At 40.4% G+C, this 26,012-nt stretch overlaps 2 protein-coding genes across 6 annotated transcripts in view; one reads left to right on the forward strand and one right to left on the reverse strand.

Moving 5' to 3' along the window:
• The window catches only part of LOC118518185 (uncharacterized), a 287,064-nt gene extending 285,071 nt beyond the window's left edge, over nucleotides 1-1,993 (reverse strand). For all 5 annotated transcript variants that reach the window (XR_013443298.1, XR_013443299.1, XR_013443300.1 and 2 more), the window contains exon 1: nucleotides 1,857-1,993. The gene's annotated coding sequence lies outside the window, so the exon portion shown is untranslated. The remainder of the gene's footprint in view (nucleotides 1-1,856) is intronic.
• On the forward strand, nucleotides 1,144-21,602 carry MEX3C (mex-3 RNA binding family member C). Its single transcript, XM_036064758.2, has 2 exons — nucleotides 1,144-2,244; nucleotides 18,566-21,602. The coding sequence occupies exons 1-2, from the start codon at nucleotides 1,500-1,502 to the stop codon at nucleotides 19,789-19,791; spliced, it is 1,971 nt and encodes a 656-aa protein (XP_035920651.2). The 5' UTR covers nucleotides 1,144-1,499; the 3' UTR covers nucleotides 19,792-21,602.
• The last annotated feature ends 4,410 nt before the right edge of the window (nucleotides 21,603-26,012 follow it).

Here is a 26,012-nt window from a genome sequence, read left to right on the forward strand (position 1 = left end):
ATCTACCACTAATAACTTTATATTGATTGCATGTTGAAGTGATGTTTTAAATATAATGAATCAAGTCTATTACCTTTTCTTTTTTCTAATGGGGCCACTAGAAACCTTAAAATTACACTATGTTGCTCGCATTATAGATCTCTGTAGGACAACGTGGGTTAAGATTAACCTGGGGAGACTAACTGGTACTAAAGCGGGGGTAGGGGTGGGGGTTATGTCATAGCCTAAGATGTTGGAAAGCAGTAGGCTTTGTTTTTAACAAGCCGTTTAAAAATAAGCCTCCAGAAAAGAGAGCACTGTGCGGGATCACCTAGGCCATACTGTGGGAGGAGCGCCTTGGAGAAGGAAACAATGACTTAATTTCCTTGAAGAGCCCCAAAGAACTAAAGTTCAGCACATCAAGGCTCCCGCTGTAACCCAGCGGCCTCCTGGCACTGGAAGCCCAGCCAGCCGGGCGTGGGAGGGCCCTGCCCGGAGGGAGGAGCGCTCTCGGATCGTGCAGGGAAGGCCCAGGAGCCACGCGGCTCAGGAAACCACCCCCGCGGCCGGATAGGAGGACACCTCCCTGGCCCCTCCTCCGCTGACTCTCCCTAGGCCCCTACCCCGAAAGGAGGAAATCTCGTCCTCAACCTGGGGAAACAACGCTCTCCGTGCCCATGCCTACGCTCCACTCCAAGGCCGCTCACAGTGCCCTAAAAGACCCGACCCCTGTGGACGAGACGGATGAGGACAAAGGGAGAAATCCAGGTGTGTGCTTCAACTGCACGCGCCTGCGCGAAAACCCCTAGTCGGCCCCAGTTTCAGCCTGTTACAGTGCCTTCGTCCCTCCTACTTTTCCCCGCCCCCACCTGGGTACGTCACAAAGAGTGACGTGTAAAGCGAACAATCACAGTCCCTCTCCTCGTGAGCCAGTAGGGAGAGGGGAGGGAGGGGAGGGGGGAGGGGAGAGGACGGAAGGAGAAGGCTTCGGGGACTGGCTTGTCCCGGTCACCCAATCAGAGAGCTCTGGGGAGGAGCGGGGCGGGGCCCGAGAAGAGGGTGGGGGGTGGGGCTAGGGAAAGGAATTAGAAGGCTGCGGGGAGGAGAGGGAGGGCTCCCAGAGATTAAAAGCAGCCAATCAGAGCGCGCCGGCTTCATTCGGAGAGCGGCGTGGGGCGTCGCCGCCGCCGCGCGCGCCGGGGGCTGGTTAAGGCCATGAAACAAAAGAAACCCTGAGAGGGGAGCCGCTGCCACCTCCAGCAGCCCGCCCCGCAGCCGTCCCCACCCACCCACCTAGTTACCTGCCTCTGCCTCCTTCCTCTGCCCCTCCACCCCGCCCTCTCCAGTCTCCGGGCGGCCCTGGCGCTCCTCGGCCCGGGTCGCCAGCCCCGCCGCCTCCCCAGAGGAAAGGTGTTTGCGCGCTGAGCAGGGCCCGAGCCCTGTCCGCCATGGGGCTCGCCGCCCGCCGCGCCTGACCCGGCCGCCGCCGCCGCCGCCGCCATTGACAGCGCGCCGCCGCGATGCCGAGCGGCAGCTCCGCGGCCCTGGCCCTGGCGGCGGCCCCGGCCCCCCTGCCGCAGCCGCCGCCACCGCCGCCGCTGCCGCCGCCCGCGGGCGGCCCGGAGCTGGAGGGGGACGGGCTCCTGCTGAGGGAGCGCCTGGCCGCGCTAGGCCTCGACGACCCCAGCCCGGCGGAGCCCGGTACCCCGGCGCTTCGGGCCGCGGCGGCGGCGGCGCAGGGCCAGGCCCGGCGGGCGGCGGGGCTGTCTCCGGAGGAGCGGGCTCCGCCCGGCCGGCCCGGGGTCCCGGAGGCAGCCGAGCTGGAGCTGGAGGAGGACGAGGAGGAGGAGGGGGAGGAAGCGGAGCTGGACGGAGACCTGCTGGAGGAGGAGGAGCTGGAGGAGGCAGAGGAGGAGGACCGGCCGTCGCTGCTGCTGCTGTCGCCGCCCGCGGCCGCCGCCTCCCAGACCCAGCCGATCCCGGGCGGGTCCCTGGGGTCGGTGCTGCTGCCCGCCGCCAGCTTCGATGCCCGGGAGGCGGCCGCGGCGGCCGCGGCGGCGGGGGTGCTCTACGGAGGGGACGATGCCCAGGGCATGATGGCGGCGATGCTGTCCCACGCCTACGGCCCCGGCGGCTGCGGGGCGGCGGCGGCTGCCGCCCTAAACGGGGAGCAGGCGGCCCTGCTCCGGAGGAAGAGTGTCAACACCACTGAGTGCGTCCCGGTGCCCAGCTCCGAGCATGTCGCCGAGATTGTCGGTCGCCAGGGTGAGTGCGGCAGGGAGGAGGGGAGTCCAGCTGGGCTTGGCCCCCGGGCGTGGGTGGGCAGACGAAAGAAACGAGCTCTGGGCAGCAACATTGAGCCCGGCGAGTCGCCCAAGTCCATCGCGAAGGGGTCTGCGAGGGACCGTGGTAGATGAGATGAGAAGATGGGTCACCTTGCGAAAACCCACGGTATTCCGCTGGGTTTTGCATGGTAAAAGGTGTTAAGTTTCTCGAGCCACCCAATCCGGTGGTGTTCACTTTACTCGGGCTGTATTCGTGGAACAGTAGGCTGGCGTGGCACCAAAAACCTCAGTGAGGTGGTAAAAGGTCGGGTCGGTTGTGGATTCGGTGTTGTGCACGGAAAGCTGCGAGATTGCAAGTTTGCGCAGCCGACTGTCTTATAAAAGGCACTCAGCTTACCTTACAGCAGCTTGTTCAGATGAAGAAATTGACAGAAATGGAGGCTTTGTATAAAGAGCTCATTCGAGAGGGAAGGGAATGTTCAAGTGGTGGGTAACACCATCACCCCCCTCCACCCCTCCGCTGTTCAGAAACTTAGCTTTTGAAGAGCAGCCTAACTCTCTGTTGATCTTTTTGTATTCTCTTTTGATACATTTTAACTCTCGAAAAAGCACATTGGCTATCTTTTAGAACACGGTAGTGTACACGATGAAGAAAAAAAATGGACAGTAAGGTAATTGAGTTAAGGAACTTTATGCGTTTATACAGTTTTCAGTAAATTCTCTTCACTTGCCAGCACACCAGCACTGCAGACAGACTCCTCCCACATTGTTCAGACAAAGGACCTATGTCTCAGATTCCAGGAGTAGATTTGTGAAGGTGGGGGAAGGGGATGCCCAGAGTACCTCAGTATCCGACATTTTTAGGGACGGTCCTCTGCTCTTTAGCATAGCTTTTTCCCCCTGTACTACCTTGTTACAATGTAGCTTAGCCCGGTTGATGCATGACTCTTTACTGTGAGGTTGAGAGCATTGTTGGGGTCAAATAAAGAGAAATAATGGCGCTGCTGCTTAAATGATCTCATCTTTCCCAAGTGGTCTAAAGTACACATAAATAAGAGGTCTGTGGAAATGGTGGCTTCAAATATCCGAGTTGGCTCATTTCTTACCTCTCGGATTTTAATAAGAAAAACCCGTCTGAAATGTGGATAAAGGAGATAGCTTATTTCAGACTGCCTTATGACTGGCACTTTAAAGGCACAGTTCAAAGCTGGTACCATTCAATTGAGTTTATTCCTATAGTTAGTAAATAAGATTCAGATGCCTCGTTTTTTGTTTTATTTTGGGGGGTTTGGGGGGTTTTGTTTTGCAATACTTAACGATACTAATCCAGGAGAGCACTGTTTCACCTTACATAGGATAAAATTGTAATATCTCAATTTATCAATCCAGAATGAGTTGGCCATTCAATTAAGAACATCAAGGAATTGCTGTGTTTCAAGCTTCTATTTTGCCAGGTGTTGAATTTATGGCAGTTGGAAATGTGAGATTGATTCAGACAAACTTGCTGCCCTTAAGAAACTAACAGTCTAATCGACAGTGGAATGTCACTAAACGAATGTGTAGTTAATGGCACTCTCCATAGTGTATGACAGTCATACATGTGAGAACGTCAACCCTGGAGGGACTTGGAGAATGGATAGGACTTTAACAAATGGAGATGAAGAATGACTGAGGAACAATGTGGGGAAAGGTGTGAGGGAATAATCTCTGGGTATAATTAAAAGAAAGTTGTGATTTTTTTTTTTTTTTTTTTTTTTTTTTGATACTTGGGGTCTTTAAAGGGGTATGGCAAAGAAAAGGGGCTGGGAAGGTGTGCATTCAAGCCAGAATATGAAAAACCCTTAATGCTATACTAGGATGGCACTTCCTCAGCATAAGTTGCTTCAGTGTGCTTACGGTGCCAGTTTATGGTAACAAAAGAAAAGAACATTTACTTGCCGGTTTGACTGAGGGACATGATAATGAAATCTTTTGTATATTTAGTTTAATACAAACTTTTGTCCTTATCTATATTGTACCCTTTAAAGCACAAAAAATGATCCCTGATTGCACAAACTGTTGTCTTTATACAAATCCATTTACTTAAAAGTAAACTGAATTCATTCTGAGTTTTTATTTTGTACCATCTATTAAAATAATTTAACATTTTATAATTTAATAGCAAATGAGATAGTCTTTAGTTTTTCTGTGCTTATTGGGCTGTTTATTGGTTAATAAGGAAATGTGGTTCTATTTATGTCTCAGGACATAGAGACAAATTGCTGACTATTCCTCTTACACTTAATATTTTCCAGAGTTGACAGTAGTGTTAAAAGTATGTCATCAGGGGCGCCTGGGTGGCTCAGTTGGTTAAGCGACTGCCTTCGGCTCAGGTCATGATCCTGGAGTCCCAGGATCGAGTCCCGCATCGGGCCCCCTGCTCGGCAGGGAGTCTGCTTCTCCCTCTGACCCTCCTCCCTCTCATGCTCTCTGTCTCTCATTCTCTCTCTCTCAAATAAATAAATAAAATCTTTAAAAAAAAAAAAAAAAGTATGTCATCATCCTCTATCTTCTCTTAAGAGCAGTCTTGCCCCCCTTTCCCTGCCTCTAGTGGATCATTGACCCCTTTGCTACCTCCACCCTTTAGCAGCACCATAATAAAACCTGTGAAGTGTTTTCCCACTCCTATGGGGGACAAGGCAACTTACAATGTTTGCATCCTTTTATTTTTTGTTTTTAAAGATTTTATTTACTTGAGAGAGAGAGAGAGCACATGAGTGGGGAGGGGTGGGGGCTGGATCCCATGACCACAAGACTGTGACCTGTGAGCCAAGATCATGACCTGAGTCGGATGCTTAACCAACTGAGCCACCCAGGCACCCCTGCATCCTTCAAAAGTGTGATAATTTGTCTTTTCTCTAAGCGAATAAACAGGGCAAATCACTTAATTTACTTGTTTGCTTTGGATGAACTAAATTTTAATTCTAAAGAATTATCCATTCTTGCCATTTTATTCATTACCTGAAGTCATAATTTTCTGTTTGCCATCTCTTAATTGGTTTTGGAAATAATTATGACACAGATGGAGACATTTCTGACTTCAGCTCTGAACCAAAGGGTAGGACAAATGGAATTCTGAGTCATATAGACTAGAACTCATGTAAATGGCCTCTGGTTCCGGTATCTTTCAAAAAAAAACAAACCACTGCTTTTGATAGTGACGATAGTGACGAAAGTTGACAGTGTTGACCTCATGTTTGTACTCCCCAGCAGCATATGGTCATTTGCAAATGTTAAATCAGCCCCTTCTTTTAAGCTTTGCATCTCATATTGAAACCAACCATACTGTAAAATAAAGCTATGAACTAAAAGAGGCTTTTTGTAGAAGTTTTAGAATATGGACATCGAGGATAAACCTGACAACAGACTTCAGACTTAACTTTTGTTAAATGCACTACCTGCAGGACACATTCACAGTGGTTAACTGGAGGTTTAAGGCATGGACTTTGTTCTACTTTGTATAGTCACTGATACCCAGTTAGACTAAAAAGCAAACTAAAGTAGAACTCTATACCCATTCTTAACTACATTAGAAGTAAATATTGAATGTCATAAATTCAGTTGTTTTAAAAACTTGTAACTCAAGGTTTTATGTTACTGTTTAAGCTTAATGTGGGTCTTCAACTATTTTCATTAGTGACTTTATATGTATGTTCTCTAGTCTCATAGTCTGGAAAAGTCATCTCCAGCTTTTTTTGATTGTACACCTTGTCAAAAAAATTAAGCTTGTATTCCCAATGTCTGAATATTTATGTATGAATGAAATGTATGCACTATAAAACATGTAAAAAATTTAAAGAATGAGGTAAAAATGGAAATTGGAGTTCTAATTTTTTTTTTTTTCTGCATTCTCCCAGAGTTTCTTGTACCCTACTTTGGCTATCATTGAGCTAGACCCTTTGGAAATTGTTTTCTTCTTTATTGAGCAACTCTGTCTCCACTGATTCCCAGGGGTTGTGTACGTGGTCACTTTTTAAATAATGAATATGTTACAGTGTTTCAAGTTGTGATAAATGCATCCTTGTGACATTTTTCCCCAGTTTTCTTAGGGTAGAACCAGTCTTCAAGTTTTAACACAACTGAAATAAGGTGTATGCTTATTTGTGTATGTATGTCCAGGAGAAAAAGAGAAACTTTGGTCTTGCCATTCATAAGTTCCCTATTCAAGAAGAAACACATTTCATGAGGACAAACTGTTTCAGAACAATGCTAAAATACAATGTCTTTTTCTTTTATGGAGAAGAGGGGATTGGTGGCCTTCTCTTTGCCAGGTAATACAATTCCTGCTAGGCCACTATCCCCATTTTACAGATGTAGAAACTGAAGGTCCAAAAGATAACTTCTTCAAAAAGTGGAACTTGGATTTAGACCAGTTTGACATCAAAAGATTTTAAGTTGCTGCCTCTGTATTCAAGCATCCTGCTCGGGAAGGTTAATGGTATTTGGGTTAATTTCTGCCCTAATCATGAGCTTTGGGATACTGTATTTCTCATGAATAATTTAATATCTTCACTATCCAAATTAATTTACTTAATAAAATTTTGATGTCTCTGCTACCCAGAAGGCACAGTTATCATTCTAATATTCTCATTCTCCTATGCTTAACTAAAAATTCTCTGTCATTTATAGTTCAGAAACTTAATTTGTGTTATATACATGCTAGCTTTAAGAAGCAGATACTGTTACTTCTAGGCTTTAAAATTTAAATTTAGTTGATAATAGTTTGTATTAGCTCTGGGACCATGGGGAAAGGTTCAATGATTATTGTTTTACAAATGGGTGGGGAATCTACTGCTTGTTCTTCCTGCCTTATTCAGCTAATGAACTATTTTGATTCACTAGGAGGAAATGGAAAATAAAGTGGTAATGTAAGGGTGTATTTTCTATCCCCTGGTTACCAAAAATCTAAAAATGATCCATAGTGTCAAGTATTTGAAAAGTGTTACTCTGTTAGAGATTTCTCTTTAGAAATTTTTCAACAGAGTTTATGGGTTGGAATTCTAAGTAGCTCATCTTACATCTTAAGTTTTCAAGGAAAGGTAGCATTTAGTTATAAGATAGTGCTTAATATTTTGTGAGTTTGGTTTTGAATGAATTTGGTATTTGTATGTATTGAAGGATTTAATACTTTTGCCTTAAACTGAATACAAAAATGTTTCAGAATATATGTTTTAATGTAAAAACTACCCCAAATTCCCTTAACAGTCTCTGCTCAACTGTGGTATATTGGAAAGAATCAGCAATCAGAAATTTAAATTTCTAAATTTGATTACTCTGTGCCAGTAACTCACCTTGTGATCTTGGACAAGTCACTTAAACTCCCTAGGCTTTATAGATACCTCCTCAGCTGGATGTAATCTTATCTGTAATACCTCTAGACACTGAATGATACACAAATAAATTGAAACACATGAAACTTTAAGTGATAAGCACATATTTTTGTTAAGTTAAATCTGAAATTAAGTTGAACCGTGCTTTCATTTACCTTTCTTGGCTTTAGCAGTTTCACACATTATATTCTTCTAATGTGAAAGAACTAGGCCCAACTGATGTCTGAATGTCTGTTGGCTGCAATGCACTTCTGTCCAGATAGGTTTAAATTATGTTGTGATAACAAAGCCCAACATCTCAATATTAAAACAATAAAGGTTTATTATTCGCAGGGGCTCTGCTCATTTAAGTCATTCAAGGACATAGGCCAACGCAGCGGCCACCGTTTCAAGTGTTGGCCGGTCTTCCCATGTGCCCGCGGGATAAGAGACAGTGGAATAGGACATGCTGGTCTTTAAGTGTTAAACCCGGAAATAATAATTACATCTGCTCATATTTCATTAATCAGAGCAAGTCATCTGACCACGCCTACCTTCAAGTAGGTGAGAAAGTCCATTACAACCATGTGCCCACAGAAGAGTGCTAGAATATTAGTGAATGGCTGTGATGAGTGCCACAGTATTATTTTATGATCAAAGGGATTATTACAGGATTTTTAAATGTAATTTATGTCATGTAGAATTTGTAATTTAAAGTTGAACTCCCAAGTGAAAAAAATAGGTAATAATGTTCATAAGATGCTAAATAGGTAAGTGTATTTGCAGTTTGAAAACTCCTTTAGAAAACTCCAAATAAATTATGGAAAATCTATTTTAAAACCCCATTGATGTTCAGGTGATTCTGAAGTGATAATTTTTTTTTAATTAAACTGCATCTTAATGCCTCCCAGGTGGCTTATATACCATAATTTGTGGGTTTACTTTTAATTTTTTTCCCCATGCCACCATTAGGTATCATATGGACATTTTTAAAGATTAAATCTGATATTTAAACTTCTAAAATAATTTTTCCAGTATTAGTGTTACCAAGCCCAACTACACTAAATTGAATGTATGCACAGCCTAATGCTATTGGGTTAGATCAAGTCTTTATTCCATGACTGATTTTGAGAATTTTAAGTTGCACTGCATAACATTAGAACCTCTTTGATGCCAGTGTTTGGGATTTAAGAACAATTCATGTGGGCATGGTTTGTTTCCTTTGTCCAGTAAGCAAAAATTGCAATTCATTGTACGCAGGGAAGCCTGATTTGTCTACAATTAAAGTCATATCATGGAATAATAACACTAAGACTTGAAATGGTAAAGACAGTTCTTCAGCAAAAACTGCGGGTGCAGTTGAAGATTAGCATGAAGTAGTTGGTCTTTTGAACTTGGTTGGAAGAGAGTGGGGAGGGAATTGTTCCAACAACTAAAAAATTTCCCAAAAGGGTTACTATTGTAAAAGTATTTGCATTTTGGGCTGACCTTTTTATTACTGTTCCTTCTTCTGTACCATTCTTCTTCCCTTTGACTTCTACCTTTCCGTCAGTACCATTTTAGTATACTGTAGGAAAGGACATTGGAACTTGGAGTTAGAAAACTTGTTAGAGACTTGGTTTCACCATTTGTTGCCTGTGAGCTTGGACAAATCACTTAACCTTGCAGACTCTATTCTTGTGGGAAAAAAACCTGTTCCATCTACTTGTTCTTCCTTGCCCCTTCCCATACCCCATTTGTTGTGGGGATCAAGTTTGAGAAGATGTCATTAGTACAAAGTCATGGCACAACTGAAAGTGTAGAGATAATAAATTATATGTGGGGTAGGATAAAGTTTATCATTTTTTTTACTGCTAGATTTGTACTCTGAGCAAATGCTAGTTGAAAATAAAAATTGTCACTTTATTAAGTTTTCCCAGGGTATACCAATAACTAAATGATGCACAGTATATTTTTTAAAGTTTACAAATGAATCTGATTCTATTACATGGTATACAAACAGAAGTAATTCTAAGGTTTCTATTAACGTCTTCTAAAGGGCATGAACCTAATTTTAAAATCCCCAATTAGGAAAATTGTTTGACCTTTCATCTCTATTTTCCACCCTCTTCTAGGTGTTTCAGCTTTAGTGAAAGACCAAATATGAGCCTTTTTTTATTATTATTAACTATTTTAGTTTTCCCTTTTCTAAGTGAAAAAAGAGGGGGCATTTTGAATTTAGTTTAAGAATCAACTAGAAAAATAAGGCAGATTGAGAGAATGGTATATTTAGGAGTCATCAATTTATAATTTTGGCAGTTCTGGGCTTCAGTTTCCTTCATGTATGAAATGAGATTGAGCTAGATTATTTCTTATAACTCTTACATTCTGATTTTTGTCCAAAAAGAATCCCTAAAATCATGCAAAACTACACTGGATTTCAAATTCCCAGTTAGATTGACTTCAAATATCTCCTCCAAGTTTTGTGAAGTTGATAATATTTTAACATGTTTTGTACAATCTAAATATAAGTTTTATCTTTAGGAAATAAATTCCTTAAGTGTTTTTCAACTTCCTATAGAAAATTGATTTGTTTGATTTTTTTTTCAATGATAAACCTTCAAGTGTGTAAGACAGTTTATCTCATTTGATCCATTCTCAGTTCCACCATACAGATAAGGAAACAGATCTGTGGGGATATAAGTAACTTACCCAGGGCCTCAAGCTAATAGAATTAAAGACTTCAACACTCCTATCTCAGTAAGTGGTAGAACAAGCAGACAAAAGATCAGCAAGGATATAGAAGGTTTGAACACCACCAACAATATAAGAAAAGAAAATAAGAGATTGATATCTGTGCATGAACATGTGTAGACATCAAATCCTTCTGGTACTTGGAGTCAATACAAGTCAGTGAGGGCAAGCACCGAATCTTAGTCGTCTTTGCATCCTTGATGTCAGTTAAAAGTACCTGAAGCAAAGTAAATACTTGCTGTTTATTTTATTGAACTGAATTATTGGATTAGACTTGCCATTTTACTATTACTGTTTTAGTTTCCATATTGCAGTAATTGGGATTTTCTTCTCTCTTGCCTTTATCCCCAACCCTTTATGTAAGGAGCCAGTCAACCTGAGATTGACTTTGTTTTAAGGGCAGTAGACATGTACTTGACTTAAGGCATTAGATGTCAGTATGAATACCGATAACAACAAAACTAAAATCACATAAATGAAGCTATTTGAAATGTTGTCAGTGATGTCTACAATGAGACTATATTCTCCACAAAAAATTTCAGAGGGTTTTGACTAGAAGAGCTACAAGGACACTTGAACCCTAGAAAGGAAACCTATTAATTCTATATTGTGCATTTATGGATAGTTTGCATTGCTAATCTAAACAGTTTGTTTAAATGTTGAGTTAAGTTTGTGTACATAAGAAACACTCTCTTATTGGGATTTAGCTGATATTCATCAGTTTGAAGATATAATACTGAAATTAAGTCCCTGTAAAGTTAAAGGAGCTTTTGAGTAATGTGTCTAGACTATCCCATGAGGAAAAGGACCTCCCTCATTCTAATATACCATGGAACATGAAATACTGTGTTTCTTTAGTGCTTTTAGAGAAAAATAGTATGGAGTAGTAAGAGGAGTTTGGGGTTATTAAGACAACATGGGTTTGAGATCTGACTTTCCAGCTGGGAGATCTTGAGCAATTCAGTTAAGCTCTTTCCTGCCCTGCTTAAAACACTATTATGATGATTAAATGAGAATATATCTAGAAGAGTTGGGAAAACTGAAAAGTGTGCTACAAATTTTTATTATTTCAAAGCTAAGGGTATTGGATCATTTTACTCAGGAAATACTTGAAGAAGTGTTTCGGGGGGTGGTTGGGTAGTCTGAAAGATTACCCTTTACTGAGATACCTACTTGAATAATGGGCATAGTAATAAGCGAGAGAAGTAGCTTTAATCAGTCTCACCCATGAAGGAGAGATTTAAGGTTTAGTGACTTGCTAAAGTTCACAAAGCAGGTTAGTGATGATCCAGTCTGTGTTCCCAACCATTACTCAACCTACCTTTCCTTGAGGAGAAGAATAGATGTGTGTGTGTGTGAGAGAGAGAGAGAGAGATGAGGTAGTATCTGATTGTCCCAAGTGCTTTTAAGACCAAAAAAGAAGCAGTGACAGTATTTCCTAGGAGAAGAGGGACTTGGTCAAAAGATTTAAGCATTGGAAAGGACCTAGAGGTTGAGTGACCTAATACTGAAACCAGGAGTAATTGGTGATAGATTAGAACCAAGGCCTGCAGATGATCAGTTTTCTGCTTCTTACATTGTTTCCTTTAAACTGTGCCTTGGAAGATTTATATGCGGTAGCCATAATAATAAGAGTCAGTACCTTTATCTGTACTATTATTGAGCTCATAGAGCCCTTCACATATATAGCCTCATCTTCCAGATGGCCATGTTTGTGACTCAGAAGCTATAAGGTGTGGAGGGAAGTACCAGGAGGGTTTTCCATGTTATTTAGGGAAATATCTGAGCAGAGATAGAAGAGGAACAAGACATGTTTAGGAGATAGTAAAGTCTGGAAGAAGGTAGGTTCTGGCTACTTGATGGGAGAGAGTTGGTGGGGGGAAGATTTTAATGTCAAGCCAAGGAGTTCTAATTTTCTCAAAGGTAAAGAACTACTCAAGGAGTTTTCACTCCCCCTCCTTATTTAAAGTAAGTGTATATGTGTGATACACTGATACCCTAGTAGGATCCTTTTCCCTCAAAACAAAACTCTTGGGGGGAATTTTTGAAGAAAGGTACATGCCAAGGATGACCCACAGTGAAAATATACACATAACACAGTTTTGGTGTTTGTAAGGGTTTTAACTTTCTCCAGTCACCTTATATGTAAGATATATATAATTTATGGAATGAATAGAAAATACAATGAATTTCTGGAAAACGAAATACTCTGTCAAAAATCAGCAACACTTCACATAATATTTGGGGCTACTGACTACTACTTTTAAACTTTTCTGTGATACCACCACCCCACTACCCAGCAAAAGAACATTTGGCATTTCAGCCCTTTGACACATATTTGGAACATGTTGAATTTTGCATTTTTTTCTTTTTAAATGTTAATTGCAACCTGCTAAATTAATATTGTAACCCATGGTTTGAGAAACACTGAAGATCCCATCATTTTGGGTCCTTTTCTTCCTTTTAACTGACTCCTCTCCCAGCAACAGGGGATCTCTCCCTCTTAATCACTGAGGCATCTGGTGGGAGAGATTCTCCTTACTCTGGAGAAACAAGGCAGGACCTTTGCTGTACCAGGGAGTGCAGGGACCATAATTCTGGCTGCAGCTAAACACAGCTCTAGCCACAGTGATGTAGAAAGAGGAAATGGGTTCTTATACCAGGGGTAAGTTGGAGACTTTTTTATTTGGGGAATTTACTTCCAAATCAAAATAAAATTACAACTATGAAAGTTGGTGCTATCTAGTTCTTAACCTCTACACATTCTGGTACACAGCTTGCCATAGGTTGGTTTTGGTCTATAGCTATAAGAAAACAATTGTTAGGGCACCTGGATGGCTCAGTCCTTTGAGCATCTGCCTTCAGCTCAGGCTGTGATCCCAGGGTCCTGGGATGGAGTCCCACGTGGGGCTCCCTGCTCAGCTGGGAGCCTGCTTCTCCCTCTGCCTGCCACTCCTCCTGCTTGTGCTCTCTCCCTCTCTCTCTCTGTCAAATAAATAAAATATTTTTTTAAAAATTGCTAGTCCTCCCCTCTTAGAATTAAAAAGCCTTGTTCACGTTTGAAGTTATGATATCATTTGCCCTGCTGTTCATACAATTTTAAAATAATGTCAGTTCTAGCCAAAGTCTAATTAATATGCTAAGTCTAGTAAAATGTGTCATTTCTTTATATTTTTAAAAAACTTTTCTGATTTAATGTATATTTCTTGGAAAAGGCTAATGCATTTGTTTTGTTCAAAATTATAAAAAATTAGAGTGTAAAGGAAAATTAAGTCTCCCTCCTACCCTGTCCCCCTAAATCAACCAGTTTTATGACTGCATTGTATTCCATTATATAGCTATGTTGGCCGCACGCTAATACAAACAATTAAGTAATATAATACAAAGGTCATTTTGCACCTGTGCAAGTATTTTTACAGAATCAACTCTATGAGTGGGATTGTAGCGGTAGAAGGATCCATGCAGTTGTAATTTTGATAAATAATGCAAAGTGCCCTCGAGCAGTTCGTACTCTCAGCAGTTAAATATGAAAGTCCTTTTCCCTGTTCTTACTAGCTCTGGTTTTGATATTTGATAGTCTTATAGGTGGAAAAACATACTTCAGTTCACGTGAAAATGGGAGTTTTCATGGTCCATAGCCATTTATATATTTACTTTTCTATGAGCTGTTTCTTTTACCTATTTTTTAATTAGGTTTTGGTGTTTTGATACATAGGGCCAGGGTTATGTGTGTAAGAGAGAAATTAGCCATTTGTGGTGTAAGTTGTAAATAATTATTTCTTCACATTGTTTTTGGTGACTTTTGCCATGCAGCAGTTTTTTTTAAAGTGCAATCTAATTTGTCTTTATTCTTACGGCATCTGAGTTTTGTGCTGCTCTGAGATTATAAATTCTTCCATGATTTTTTAACTATCTTAGACTTTTCAAATCGAAACTCAATCTAAGATATTCCAAAAAACTTTTTAACCTTTTTAATCTTCTTCACCTGTAAAATAATAAAACAAGTTTGTTTTCTTTAGTTTGTGTTGCCTATTTAGAACTCTCCCTATTCAAATTGTCCCCAACATGTGTTAGTTGTTTGAAACTCAGAATATATATGTTTCTATAGAAACAGTATTATGATTGATGAGGTTTCCTGTAGTCCTAATCTGAGTTGAGGCTACTGTGTTAAAACTGTCTTACAAAATTTAGGAGAGAGAACAAATACATTCTTCTGTTTTTGTTGGTAGGTGGCTTAAAGGGGTTGGCTTTGCAATCTTCCCATTACCTCTACCCTGATCTGCAAAACCTACAGACACTGTCCTTTGGGGCAGGATAGGCCTCTTAACGCTCCTATCTCAGAAGTGGTTCCTGCTCAAATTGTTTGTCTTCTGTCTTCCTATTGAGCCAATTATTAAACACCTCTTTGTTAGTACCAACCATAGGCCAGAGAGTGTTTTGTGTACCTTTAGGCATATTTTCTTAGTTAATAATATACCTACTAGGTATTAAACAAAAAGTATTCTACTAAGGTCAACTGACTGTTGCTTATAGTCTCGCAAGTATTTATTTGGAGAAGTTTACTCAATTCAACTTTCTAGTGGTCCATATTAGTAAAGGTTGAGAGGGGCTAACCCCGGACCCTTTGGTTATTTCTCCCTTTGTCCTTAATAGAAATTGCCCAGTGCTTTCTGCGGGATGAACAGGACCCTCTTTGTTAGAAATGTGATGCCAGCAGACTGCCTTCTTGTTAAGTTGTAGCCCAGAATATCTGAATAATAACAATAACTCCTCTGAATGTATAGGGTGAACAGTTAGTTATTTGTTCACATTAGCCTTTCAGAATTTCTTAGGCCGCTCTCCATCAGTCACATGTTGATTGGCCGATGGGAAGTACTCTCCATTCACAGCCCCAAGCAACACCTGTGCTGAATTGATGGAATCTCCTGGAGATCCAGTCTGTATAAATAAGTAGATATAAAAGTTTTATTGCTCTCATCTTCTAACTCACCTTCTATTTTGGAGTAAAAGCAATAACATTGACTTATAGTCAAAAGTTACACCGTCAACTTAATCTTATAGTTCATTATAGATGTAAACTTACAGCAGCACTCTTTATAGTTAAAACTTTTGAGTTTTACAGTAGCATAAATTCAACTCATTGTAGTAATTTCTTGATAGCCACAAGCCACCCCCCCCCCCCGGCCCTTCTTACCTCATCCAGTTACTGCACTAAGTGCTTTCCTTGCAGTTTTGCTTTTAGCCACTCCCCACCAAGTCTTAAATGAATATAACCTCAGATTTGAGTAAACCTGACTCTAAAAGTGTTTTCATGATAGGTACCTAGGATCCAGCAGTAAGGGAAAAAAAAAAAACCATTTCTTTGTGAGTTTTACATTTTGTTGGAAGGGTGAATAGATCTGGGTTAAAATCCATAAGTCCAATGACAGGTTGAATAAAGTTATGTTGAATATGTTATAATTGAAGTTAGCATAATCAGCTCCTTTCAACAAAGTTGTATTAGCAGTATGGGGCTAGAATATGAAAGTCTTGAAAAGCTCAGCAAAGAAAGGTTAGATGCAAAGCAATATGTATAAGAAAGGCCAGTGTTTTTATACAGAAAACTGATCTTTGTTTCAACGCATGTCATATGGACACCTCAAATGCCTATACTTCTAGTCAACCACCCAGTGGTTTGGGAATGTTTAGGAAGGGCCCACAAAGCAGTCCTGAGGGATAGGAACCTTCGCAGAGGATGAGACATCTAAACTAAAATCTGAAAGGCCAGCAGGAATTAAGCAAGCAGAGGTGGGAGGAAAGAGGCAAGGACAAAGGAACATTCTAGCCATGGAAGCAAGGGAGCATGGATAGGAGTTTAATATGGTAGAAGCACACTGCAGAGTTTAAGAAGTGAGGAATGGGAGGAGCACCTGGGTGATTCAGTGGGCATGATCCTGGGAAGAGCTCTGCATGGAACTCCCTGCTCAGCAGGGAGTCTGCTTCTCCCTCTGCCTCTCCCCCACTCCAGGCGCTCGCACGCTGTCTCTCTCAAATAAATCATAAAAAAAAAGAAGTGAGGAAGGGGAAAAGGATACCGGTAAAGAGGGGCCTTGTGTGCTACATTGTTTGGACTTTATCCTTATGGTAAAAGGGAGCCATTAAAGCACTTTATGCAAAGAAGTGATCATGTGATCTTTGTTTTATTTAGAAACCATCATTTGGGGGTGCCTGGGTGGCTCAGTCGTTAAGCATCTACCTTCTGCTGATGCCAGGTCATGATGCCGGGGTCCTGGGATCGAGCCCCGCATCAGGCTCCCTGCTCTGCCGGAAGCCTGCTTCTCCCTCTCCCACTCCCCCTGCTTGTGTTCCCTCTCTCACTGTGTCTCTCTCTGTCAAATAAATAAAGAAAATCTTAAAAAAAAAAAAAAGAAAGAAACCATCATTTGACTAAAATGAATATAGAGAATGGGTTGGAGTAAGTTGGGACTGGAGGCAAGGAGACCTGTGCGGGGTGGGGGTTGCAGTTATACAGATTAGAAATGATGTATATAAAGACTTAGTTTTTATACATTATTAATTTATTGGGGGCAAAAAGGGGGGGGCTAAAAAAAAAAAAAGACTACCCAAAATGTGACATGTGTCTTTAAGAGCACCTGGCCTCTTCATTTTGAGGAACCTAGGAATAACGTGATATATTCATGAGAACAAATCTATTCAAGCAAGCTTCACATAAGATCTTTGAAAAGTATAACCCCAGAGTTCTATGCCTTAGTTGTCTATTTGACATTTTGAGTTACACTTTGAAGCCCTCTAATCTCACATAGTTGGCACTGGTAATAGGTGATTACTCTAAAAAGTTAATTGAAGAATTATGGATAGTTATGAATATGCATCTCAGATATTTTATTTTAACTTAAATGCAGTTAGGATTTGGGCCAAAGGCTTTTATTGAGAATGGGTCTGCCAATCTGAGTAGCTCTTTTAATAAAATCACATCCAGGATATGCCCATGTTCCATACAATTTCCAATATGTTTCTTTTGAATTTAGCAAGAATTTTACAGTGAATGCAGAGTCATTCTGTGTTAGTTTTTTACCCCAGGCCTTTACAGTTGTCTCACCCATACATAATTCAACAACAACCTTTTTTTTTCTTTAAGGTACACATCTTTTATTGAGATTTTCTTCTCTTTTTTTTTTTTAAAGAATGTATTTATTTATTAGAGAGAGAGCATGAGCAGGGGGAGGGGCAGAGGGACAAGCAGACTCCCCATCAAGCATGGAGCCTGGACACAGGGCTGATCCAGGACCCTGAGATCATGACTTGAGCCAAAGTCAGATGCTTAACTGACTGAGCCACCCAGGCACCCCTTTATTGAGATTTTCAAAAATAATCAGCTTTATTTTCATACAAGTACAGTGTCTTTTTGCATTCATATTTCACTGATTTATGTCAAAGTTAATTTAGTTAATGCATGAGTATGACTAGAATAACTAGATATGGGGATATCTTAGTAAGCCTCAAATTCAGTTGATGCAAGCAGATGTGAGATGACCTTTGAGCCATGAGCATTTTGCTCATCATGAATTTTATAGAGGAAAGAGTAATGTTAAAATATGACAATTAGGTGGAAGTCCATTAAACAACTTCTGTCTTAGAGTTGTGCAAAATTTGAGGTTCTCGGACTGACAAAAAGACCATAGATTTTGAAGTTAGAGTAGGTTTAACTGTTCTCGTAAGCTTCACTTTCCTTAGCAATAAAAGGAGTGAAGTAACCTAGTTCTTAGGGTTATTGTATAGATTGAATGAGATAGTAGATATTCAATGTCTTACATGTGCATTAGTGGTTTTTCTTTGCCACCAGCATCCTGCAAGGGAGTTAATTATTACTGTTCTGAATGTCAGACCTGCATGTGGTATAGCTTGCCTGTACGGAGTAGTCCATGCATCATTTGCAGTGACTGATAACAAGACGGAAACAATAGGCGTGACTTCTAAGATCTCCCAGTAGAGGTGCCGCCTATTCCTAAGTGAAAGACCAGCAGACAAGTATGCCTGAGGATGGGGGAGCATTTGTGGAGTTAGGAAAGCTTTCTCATGATCTAGTGACAGGTTTTTATGATAAAGAAAAAAAACTGCCCACAAGCAGACATTTAGCTTGAAAGGAGCTTTCTGTGATTTGTCTTTATCAATATTATTGACATAGATGTTGATTCTTGTGAAATATTTTCTTTCTAACAGGTTGTAAAATTAAAGCACTGAGAGCCAAGACAAACACATATATCAAGACACCTGTTCGTGGTGAAGAGCCCATTTTTGTTGTCACTGGACGGAAAGAAGATGTTGCCATGGCCAAAAGAGAAATTCTCTCAGCTGCAGAGCACTTCTCCATGATCCGTGCATCTCGAAACAAAAATGGTCCTGCCCTGGGAGGGTTGTCATGTAGTCCAAATCTGCCAGGTCAAACCACCGTTCAAGTGAGGGTCCCCTATCGTGTGGTAGGATTGGTCGTTGGGCCCAAAGGAGCAACTATAAAGAGAATTCAGCAGCAGACCCACACATACATAGTAACTCCAAGCAGAGATAAGGAGCCTGTCTTTGAAGTGACAGGGATGCCCGAAAATGTTGACCGAGCGCGAGAAGAAATAGAAATGCATATTGCCATGCGTACAGGAAACTATATTGAACTCAATGAAGAAAATGATTTCCATTACAACGGTACCGACGTAAGCTTTGAAGGTGGCACTCTTGGCTCTGCGTGGCTCTCCTCCAATCCAGTTCCTCCCAGCCGCGCAAGAATGATATCCAATTATCGAAATGATAGTTCCAGTTCTCTGGGAAGTGGTTCCACAGATTCCTACTTTGGAAGCAATAGGCTGGCTGACTTTAGTCCAACAAGCCCATTTAGCACAGGAAACTTTTGGTTTGGAGACACACTACCATCTGTAGGCTCAGAAGATCTTGCAGTTGATTCTCCTGCCTTTGACTCTTTACCAACATCTGCTCAAACTATCTGGACTCCGTTTGAACCAGTTAACCCACTCTCTGGCTTTGGGAGTGATCCCTCTGGTAACATGAAGACTCAGCGTAGAGGAAGTCAGCCATCTACTCCTCGTCTGTCTCCTACATTTCCTGAGAGCATTGAACACCCACTTGCTCGGAGGGTTAGGAGCGACCCCCCTAGTACAGGCAACCATGTTGGCCTTCCAATATACATCCCTGCTTTTTCTAATGGTACCAATAGTTACTCCTCTTCCAATGGTGGTTCCACCTCTAGCTCACCTCCAGAATCAAGACGAAAGCACGATTGTGTGATTTGCTTTGAGAATGAAGTTATTGCTGCCCTAGTTCCATGTGGCCACAACCTCTTCTGCATGGAATGTGCCAACAAGATCTGTGAAAAGAGAACGCCATCATGTCCAGTTTGCCAGACAGCTGTTACTCAGGCAATCCAAATTCACTCTTAACTATATATATATACATAAATACTATATCTCTATATGGACTCGTAAAGGCATGGGTATAATGGTACCCCCAGTAAACTTCCTAATGAATTCTTATGACTGTTATCAGGCTTTATTGGGATTAGGCTAAAGTTGTTAGTAAACTTATAAAAGGCTGCTATGGTAACACTAAACCTAAGTGGTCTCTTGTCTATTAGTTTGGTTTGAATTATTAATACTATCCTGTAGACCCAGAGACATAGCTTGTGTAAGAATCGTTAAAACTGAAGTTCAGCTTGGCTGAGTGAAGATAATCATAGGTTGTGTGAGCCTATGAGAAAAGTTTATACGTCTAGATTTCAAAACCGTGGGTCCCAAAGCCTAGCCACATTAAGAGTTTATGGAGGGTACTTGGCATTACAGATGATTCAGACACTTCCAGTGCTGCCTTCTTTACACTGCCAGTTTTGACAAAACAGGTTCGTTTTTTATTTTACAACAACTTATGCCTAATTCTGCAGGATTGCAAGTAACTTTTTAATGCATTGTGATTACTTATTGGTAATAATAGGGCTGATGGCAGTTTACTCGATCACTGGTTATAATTTGGGACAAAAAACTGCTACATTGACCTTCATCTCGCCCAGAATGCTCACGGCTGGTATGATCAGTGGATCAGGAATGCAATTGTGTCGATTGTGAATTCCTACCCATTGCCTCCCTTGGTGAATGTGGAAACGGCCAGCTGGGTTTTCCCATTTCAGGAAGGGCTTTGGGATGCACCTGTATTGGCTAGTAATTAAGGATGCGAACATTCCATTCATTCGTCTGATCAAGCTGTTGATTAATTTTTAGACTATAGATCAAAATGTGAAACATTTTATGTTCAATCCATATGTCTTGCACATTATAAATATATTTTTATTTTTTAGTAATTTAGGGGAGGGGGAGGGAGAGAGGGATAATAATGCCCTTAGCATAATTTACAAAAGCAGCTGTGATGACCTTCAATCAGTTTACTTCATTTCAAAACTATTTCCAATCACAAGGAAAGATTTCTTTAAGATACACTTTTACATTTCACCTGTGGATGTCTAGAACTTCATCCTCAGTATGTTCCCAAATCTGTGCTGGCATTGAAAGGACAAAACAATATACTGGTGGGTTTTTCTACTAATTATTTTTTGAAGCGTTATTTTCCCAACACAAAAGAGCTTTTTTTCTCAATATAACAAAAAATTGAAAATCCTATGTGTATTGAATAGTAAATAGACAAATTTTATTTTTTATTTCCACTTGAAGAGTTACATTTCGTATAAAAGTTTACAAATAACGGTTTTTATTTTGATTTTTTTCAGTATAAAAATTGCCTTGATGGCATATTATGATGTAATGCTAATTGCTTGTAGGATAGTTAAATGTCAGTATTGAAACCTAATCTTTAGCTGCCGTCTTGTAGATATGAACGAATGTTCACCAAGCATGTATTTTGTATTTTGTTGCATTGTACACTGCAACTAATAAGCCAAGGAATCGACATATATTAGGTGCGTGTACTGTTTCTAAAAACCACAAACTAAGAATGATAAATTATCAATATAGTTTAGTATTTGCTAATTTTACTACACTCTTTTGTTATGTATATGTAGGGAAGTCATAGGGATTATAAATTCAATTTGAGTAAAGTTTAAAACCATATATTTTATGATAAAGGGCCTTTAACTTAAGATGGCCAAAGCACTGATATTATATATTTGCTGTAAAGAGAATTATAAGAGTTTTATTTTTCTGATATTAAAAGTTACTTAATAAAGACTTGTTTCCATTAACTTGAATGTATTCTCCTTGGTGTTTTTCATGCAATCATTAGTTTAGACTGGAAGATAGCCATTTGCTAGAATTGAACATTTTCTTTTACAAAGTTTCCCCTCTCCTAAGCCAGCTCCCTGTGTTCATTCTTGGAGTGATTTTTTTTTTTTTTTAGTGTGTTCTTAGTGTTAAATGTGTCACTTATGCTCCTATCCAAATTTAGCTTTTCCTTTAAATGAGTGTAAAATTAGAGATTTAGCTAGTTTTAGATTGTTTAGTTGCTTGTTTGTGTAGTCGACCACAATTACTATTAACCTAATTGTAAATAATGACTTTTTATACATTAATGTTAACTAAAATCCTGAATCCTTATAGACTCAGTTTCTACCCTTTGTTACAGGTTTTTGTGTTTTTAATCATTAAATCTAGAAAACGAACTTCTTTCTGATGCGAAGGTACAAGTTTTTAACTTTCAGTCACGAAGTACCTTCTGAAAGGTTTGTGGTTGATAAAAATATTACTCCATTAATGAAATGATTTGATACTGATTGGAGTAAATCACTGCCATTTGTTACAAAGCAAGAATAAAGACCTTTCTAAGATGTTTTAAAGAAACGAAAATTCTGTTCATTCTTAGAAATATTACACAGCCACAGTGAGTCTTTTCATGGTAGGTGCTGGACAGAAATTCTTCAGCTGCGCTAGAAGACTGGAGAGATTTGATGATGGGTAAGATCACTGCCCTAGAATTGCTTTGCTAGCTTTAGGATTAACCCCCACAAGTATGAAGGAGAAATGTTTGGGTGTGGTACAGGACTGTCATCCGGCCCCTCTGATCCGCAGTTTTTCTTTCTGCCATTTCAGTTACCCACACGGTCGGCTGCTGTCCGGCCTGGAGGTAGGTGACCCTCTAGCCTAACAGCTTCACAACACGTGCGTCCTTCCCCTCACTTCATCTCATCATGTAGGCATTTTCTCATCACAAGAAGCAGGGTGATATTTTGAGAGAGAAAGAGAGCCCACATTTACATAACTTGTTTTACAGCATATTGTTATAATTGTTTCATATTCTTTTTTTTTTAAGAATTTATTTATTTGACAGAGACACAGCGAGAGAGGGAACACAGGCAGGGGGAGTGGGAGAGGGAGAAGCAGGCTTCCTGCTGAGCAGGGAGCCTGATGCACGGGGCTCAATCCCAGGACCCTGGGATCATGACCTGAGCCGAAGGCAGATGCTTAACGACTGAGCCACCCAGGCGCCCCTTGTTTTATCATTCTTGTTAATCTCTTACAAATCTCTTACTCTTATAAATCAACTTTATCATAGGATGCATGTATAGGGAAAAACAGTACTTTTAGGGTTTGGTACTAATCGTGGTTTCAGGCATCCACTGGGGGTCTTGGAACATCCTCCTCAGACGAGGGGATGGGCTGCTGTGTTTATACAACTCCAACATAGACGGAATGACCAGTGAATATGAATTTCTTGTACCCAATACAAGGTCAAGATCTTTCAGAGGACCTTAAAAATAATTTACTTTGGAGGCTTTCCTTGCCAGAGGAAGCCAAAACTGTCTGAAACTTACGTTAGCAAAACCGAGAAGCACTTCCCTAAGTTGGAAGTCTAGAGCTGCCTTTCCTCAGACGTTTGCGTTCATTTTCTTGCGTAGGGAAGTACTGGGGGAGAGAGGCTCTAGGAAACCTGTGGACCTGCCTTACCAGGGAATTGCTACACCACTGGATGATCTGCAATGTGAATAGTTAAGAATTAGGCAAACCTGCTGAGTACTTGACATTACATGTTTCCCCCACTATCTGAAATTAAATGTTCCTATAAAACCTTTTGTAAGCTGAAAAGGCATAAAGCAAAGAAGCAGTTAAAAAGTGAAAATCCTCTTCAGATTTGTTTTGGTTAACAAAAATGGATAGTAATGTGGGTCTTTCATAAAAGCAAAGTGGTACAAAGCAAACTTTTGGACAGTGGAGGTAACCTGTCTTCCATTTTCCCAGCCTTGAAGGATAGGTGCTAAGCTGAAAGTACATGGTTTGGCTGGCAGCTCAGTTAAAATGGCATGTCATTCTTTCTATATGGGATTTTATCGAGGGATTCCCTTGCAAAGCAGGTTTTTAGCAAGAGTAAAGAAGGCTAGAATAATTAGGTTTTGAAAATAGGTACAGGTATATTATTACACTTCAAATTATTCCTTTTTTAATTATTTTTTAATTAACATATAATGTATTATTTGTGATTCATCAGTCTTAACACCCAGCGCTCACCACAACACATACCCTCCCCAGTTATTCTTATCAGTGGCTCTCCGCCTGAAAACCAGACAATGGTTCTCAATATGCTACCAGTTCTCAATATGCTCCCCCCATTCCTGGTCCCACTTAAATTTCTACTTCTATCATTCCAAAAGTTTTTGTAAATAATGGGGATTAGGGGTGTTTATAATATATAGTGAACACCTTTTTCATGGCAGTGTACTTCCACAACATAATTCAGCTGCAGTAATCTTCTGTTTTATGGCTAGTCCATACTTAGCGTTTCCTGTTAGTTATTGAGTAACTGGGCAGGGGAGCACTGATGAATTAGGAAGGGACATTGAAAAACCTAATGAGACTCCAGTTAACGAAGATTAAGAATAGCTGTTTTCTTGGGGCGCCCGGGTGGCTCAGTCAGTTAAGCGTCCAACTCTTGATTTTGGCTCAGGTCATGATCTCAGTTGTGAGATGGAGAGTCTGCTTAAGATGCTTTCTCTGCCCCTCGCCCACCAAAGAAGAACAGCTGTTTTCTTTAAACTGCCATATTTTCCTTCTTGGATATCATAGAGTAATTATTCCCTTAAAGGATCTTCAAGCTGACCATGAGAAATAATTGAAAATTGTGAAAGAATTCTATTTTCTTGCCATTTGGGATTTTCTGTGCCGCCTCTGTAGTGATGTTCATCTGCTTTTACATTTTAAAGGTAGCATTTGTACACCAATGCAAGAGAACCTTCTTAGGGAGGGTAAGTGTTTAGATACTTCAGATAATAAGTGGAGTTCACCGATGAGAGGTGGGGATTGGTAGGACGAAGAGGAAAACAGCCAAAGAGAAACAGAAACCATAGATTTCTAGGCTTTCGGCGTGTTCTGTAAAGGTCTAATGGAAAATGGAGGTGTGAAACCTGATGCCTAAGTGAGTTCCTGCTGCCTTTGTGTTTTAAAATTATAAATCTCCAATCTCAGAGTGTGCATAAAATGCCTTAAACATGAAAGTCTTAAGGAGCTGTGATAGCTGAATATTCAACAGCAAAAAACTGAAAAGAACTGGCTTGGTAATAAGACGCTTGCTAGTCTGAAATGGGAAATGAAGGCCAAGATCATATAAATCTTTGTTGAGTGCCTACCAGCAACATTTCAATGTTTACCCAAAGTCTCTAGCAGGGTTATGCATAATTTATTGCATACATTAATATTGAACATCAAGATGGGGAAGGTCATTCTCACCATCTTAAAGGCTGTACGAAACCTCAAAATACAGGTATGACCTATGCCCAGCGATGATGGAGGGGCTGTTAAGTTAGAACGTTCTTGGATAAGTCAATGGCAGTTAGCATGTACTAACTGAAACACGAGAGGATTTTTAAAACGTGATCCTGGCACCGTGAGAATGCAATAATTAGTATTTGAAACTGGGAAATAAATTGTAGGTATTCCTCTTTCAAAGCGCCAAGGCTCATTATCTTCCATGACATTTCCCAAGATCAAAGGCAAACTGAAAATTGTGACATTACCTGTTGCTGCAATTTCAGGGGAATTACCAAGACATCATAACAAGTGACCTGAATGGGGTAGTGATTTCACATCTACCTGAGTTATAGATGTAATGTGCTGAAATAAGGAAACTAGGCATCATACTTTAAAGATAAATTTACAACTAGAAAAATAAGATTTCAAAAAGGATTGGTAGCTTGTGGATTTGGCTAATGCTGACCATGTATGTGTAAATAACCTTTATTTAAAGTCTTCAAGGTTCACTGTTGGGTGACAATTAGAAGAATATGATAATAGAGTTAATAAGAAATAGCCAGGCCTATTTATTATTAAGAAGTGGTTAATATCATTTGTGAAGAAAAATCTTTTGAAAGTAAGACTTTAAAACCACAGAGAAAAACGAGAGATGGGCCAGTTCATTTCTTCCATGTTGGTGGAGTCTGCAAAAACTTGCTGGAAATAATTTTAAGAATTGCGTATGTGTGAAAATAATTGTGTGGGTGTCTGAAAGCCGCTCGTAAAGCTACTTTCTTAAAACAGTCTCTACTACCTCAGCTGGGGACTTTTTTTCTGTATCTGACTATTGATAAAAACCAAAAATAGATTATGAATGGGTTCTTGGTTGGGTTTGAATTCAGTGGAGCTTTCCTCCGTTAGTCCATACATTGCTGAATTTG

Source organism: Halichoerus grypus, chromosome 13 (genome assembly GCF_964656455.1).
Source record: "Halichoerus grypus chromosome 13, mHalGry1.hap1.1, whole genome shotgun sequence".
NCBI lineage: Eukaryota > Metazoa > Chordata > Mammalia > Carnivora > Phocidae > Halichoerus > Halichoerus grypus.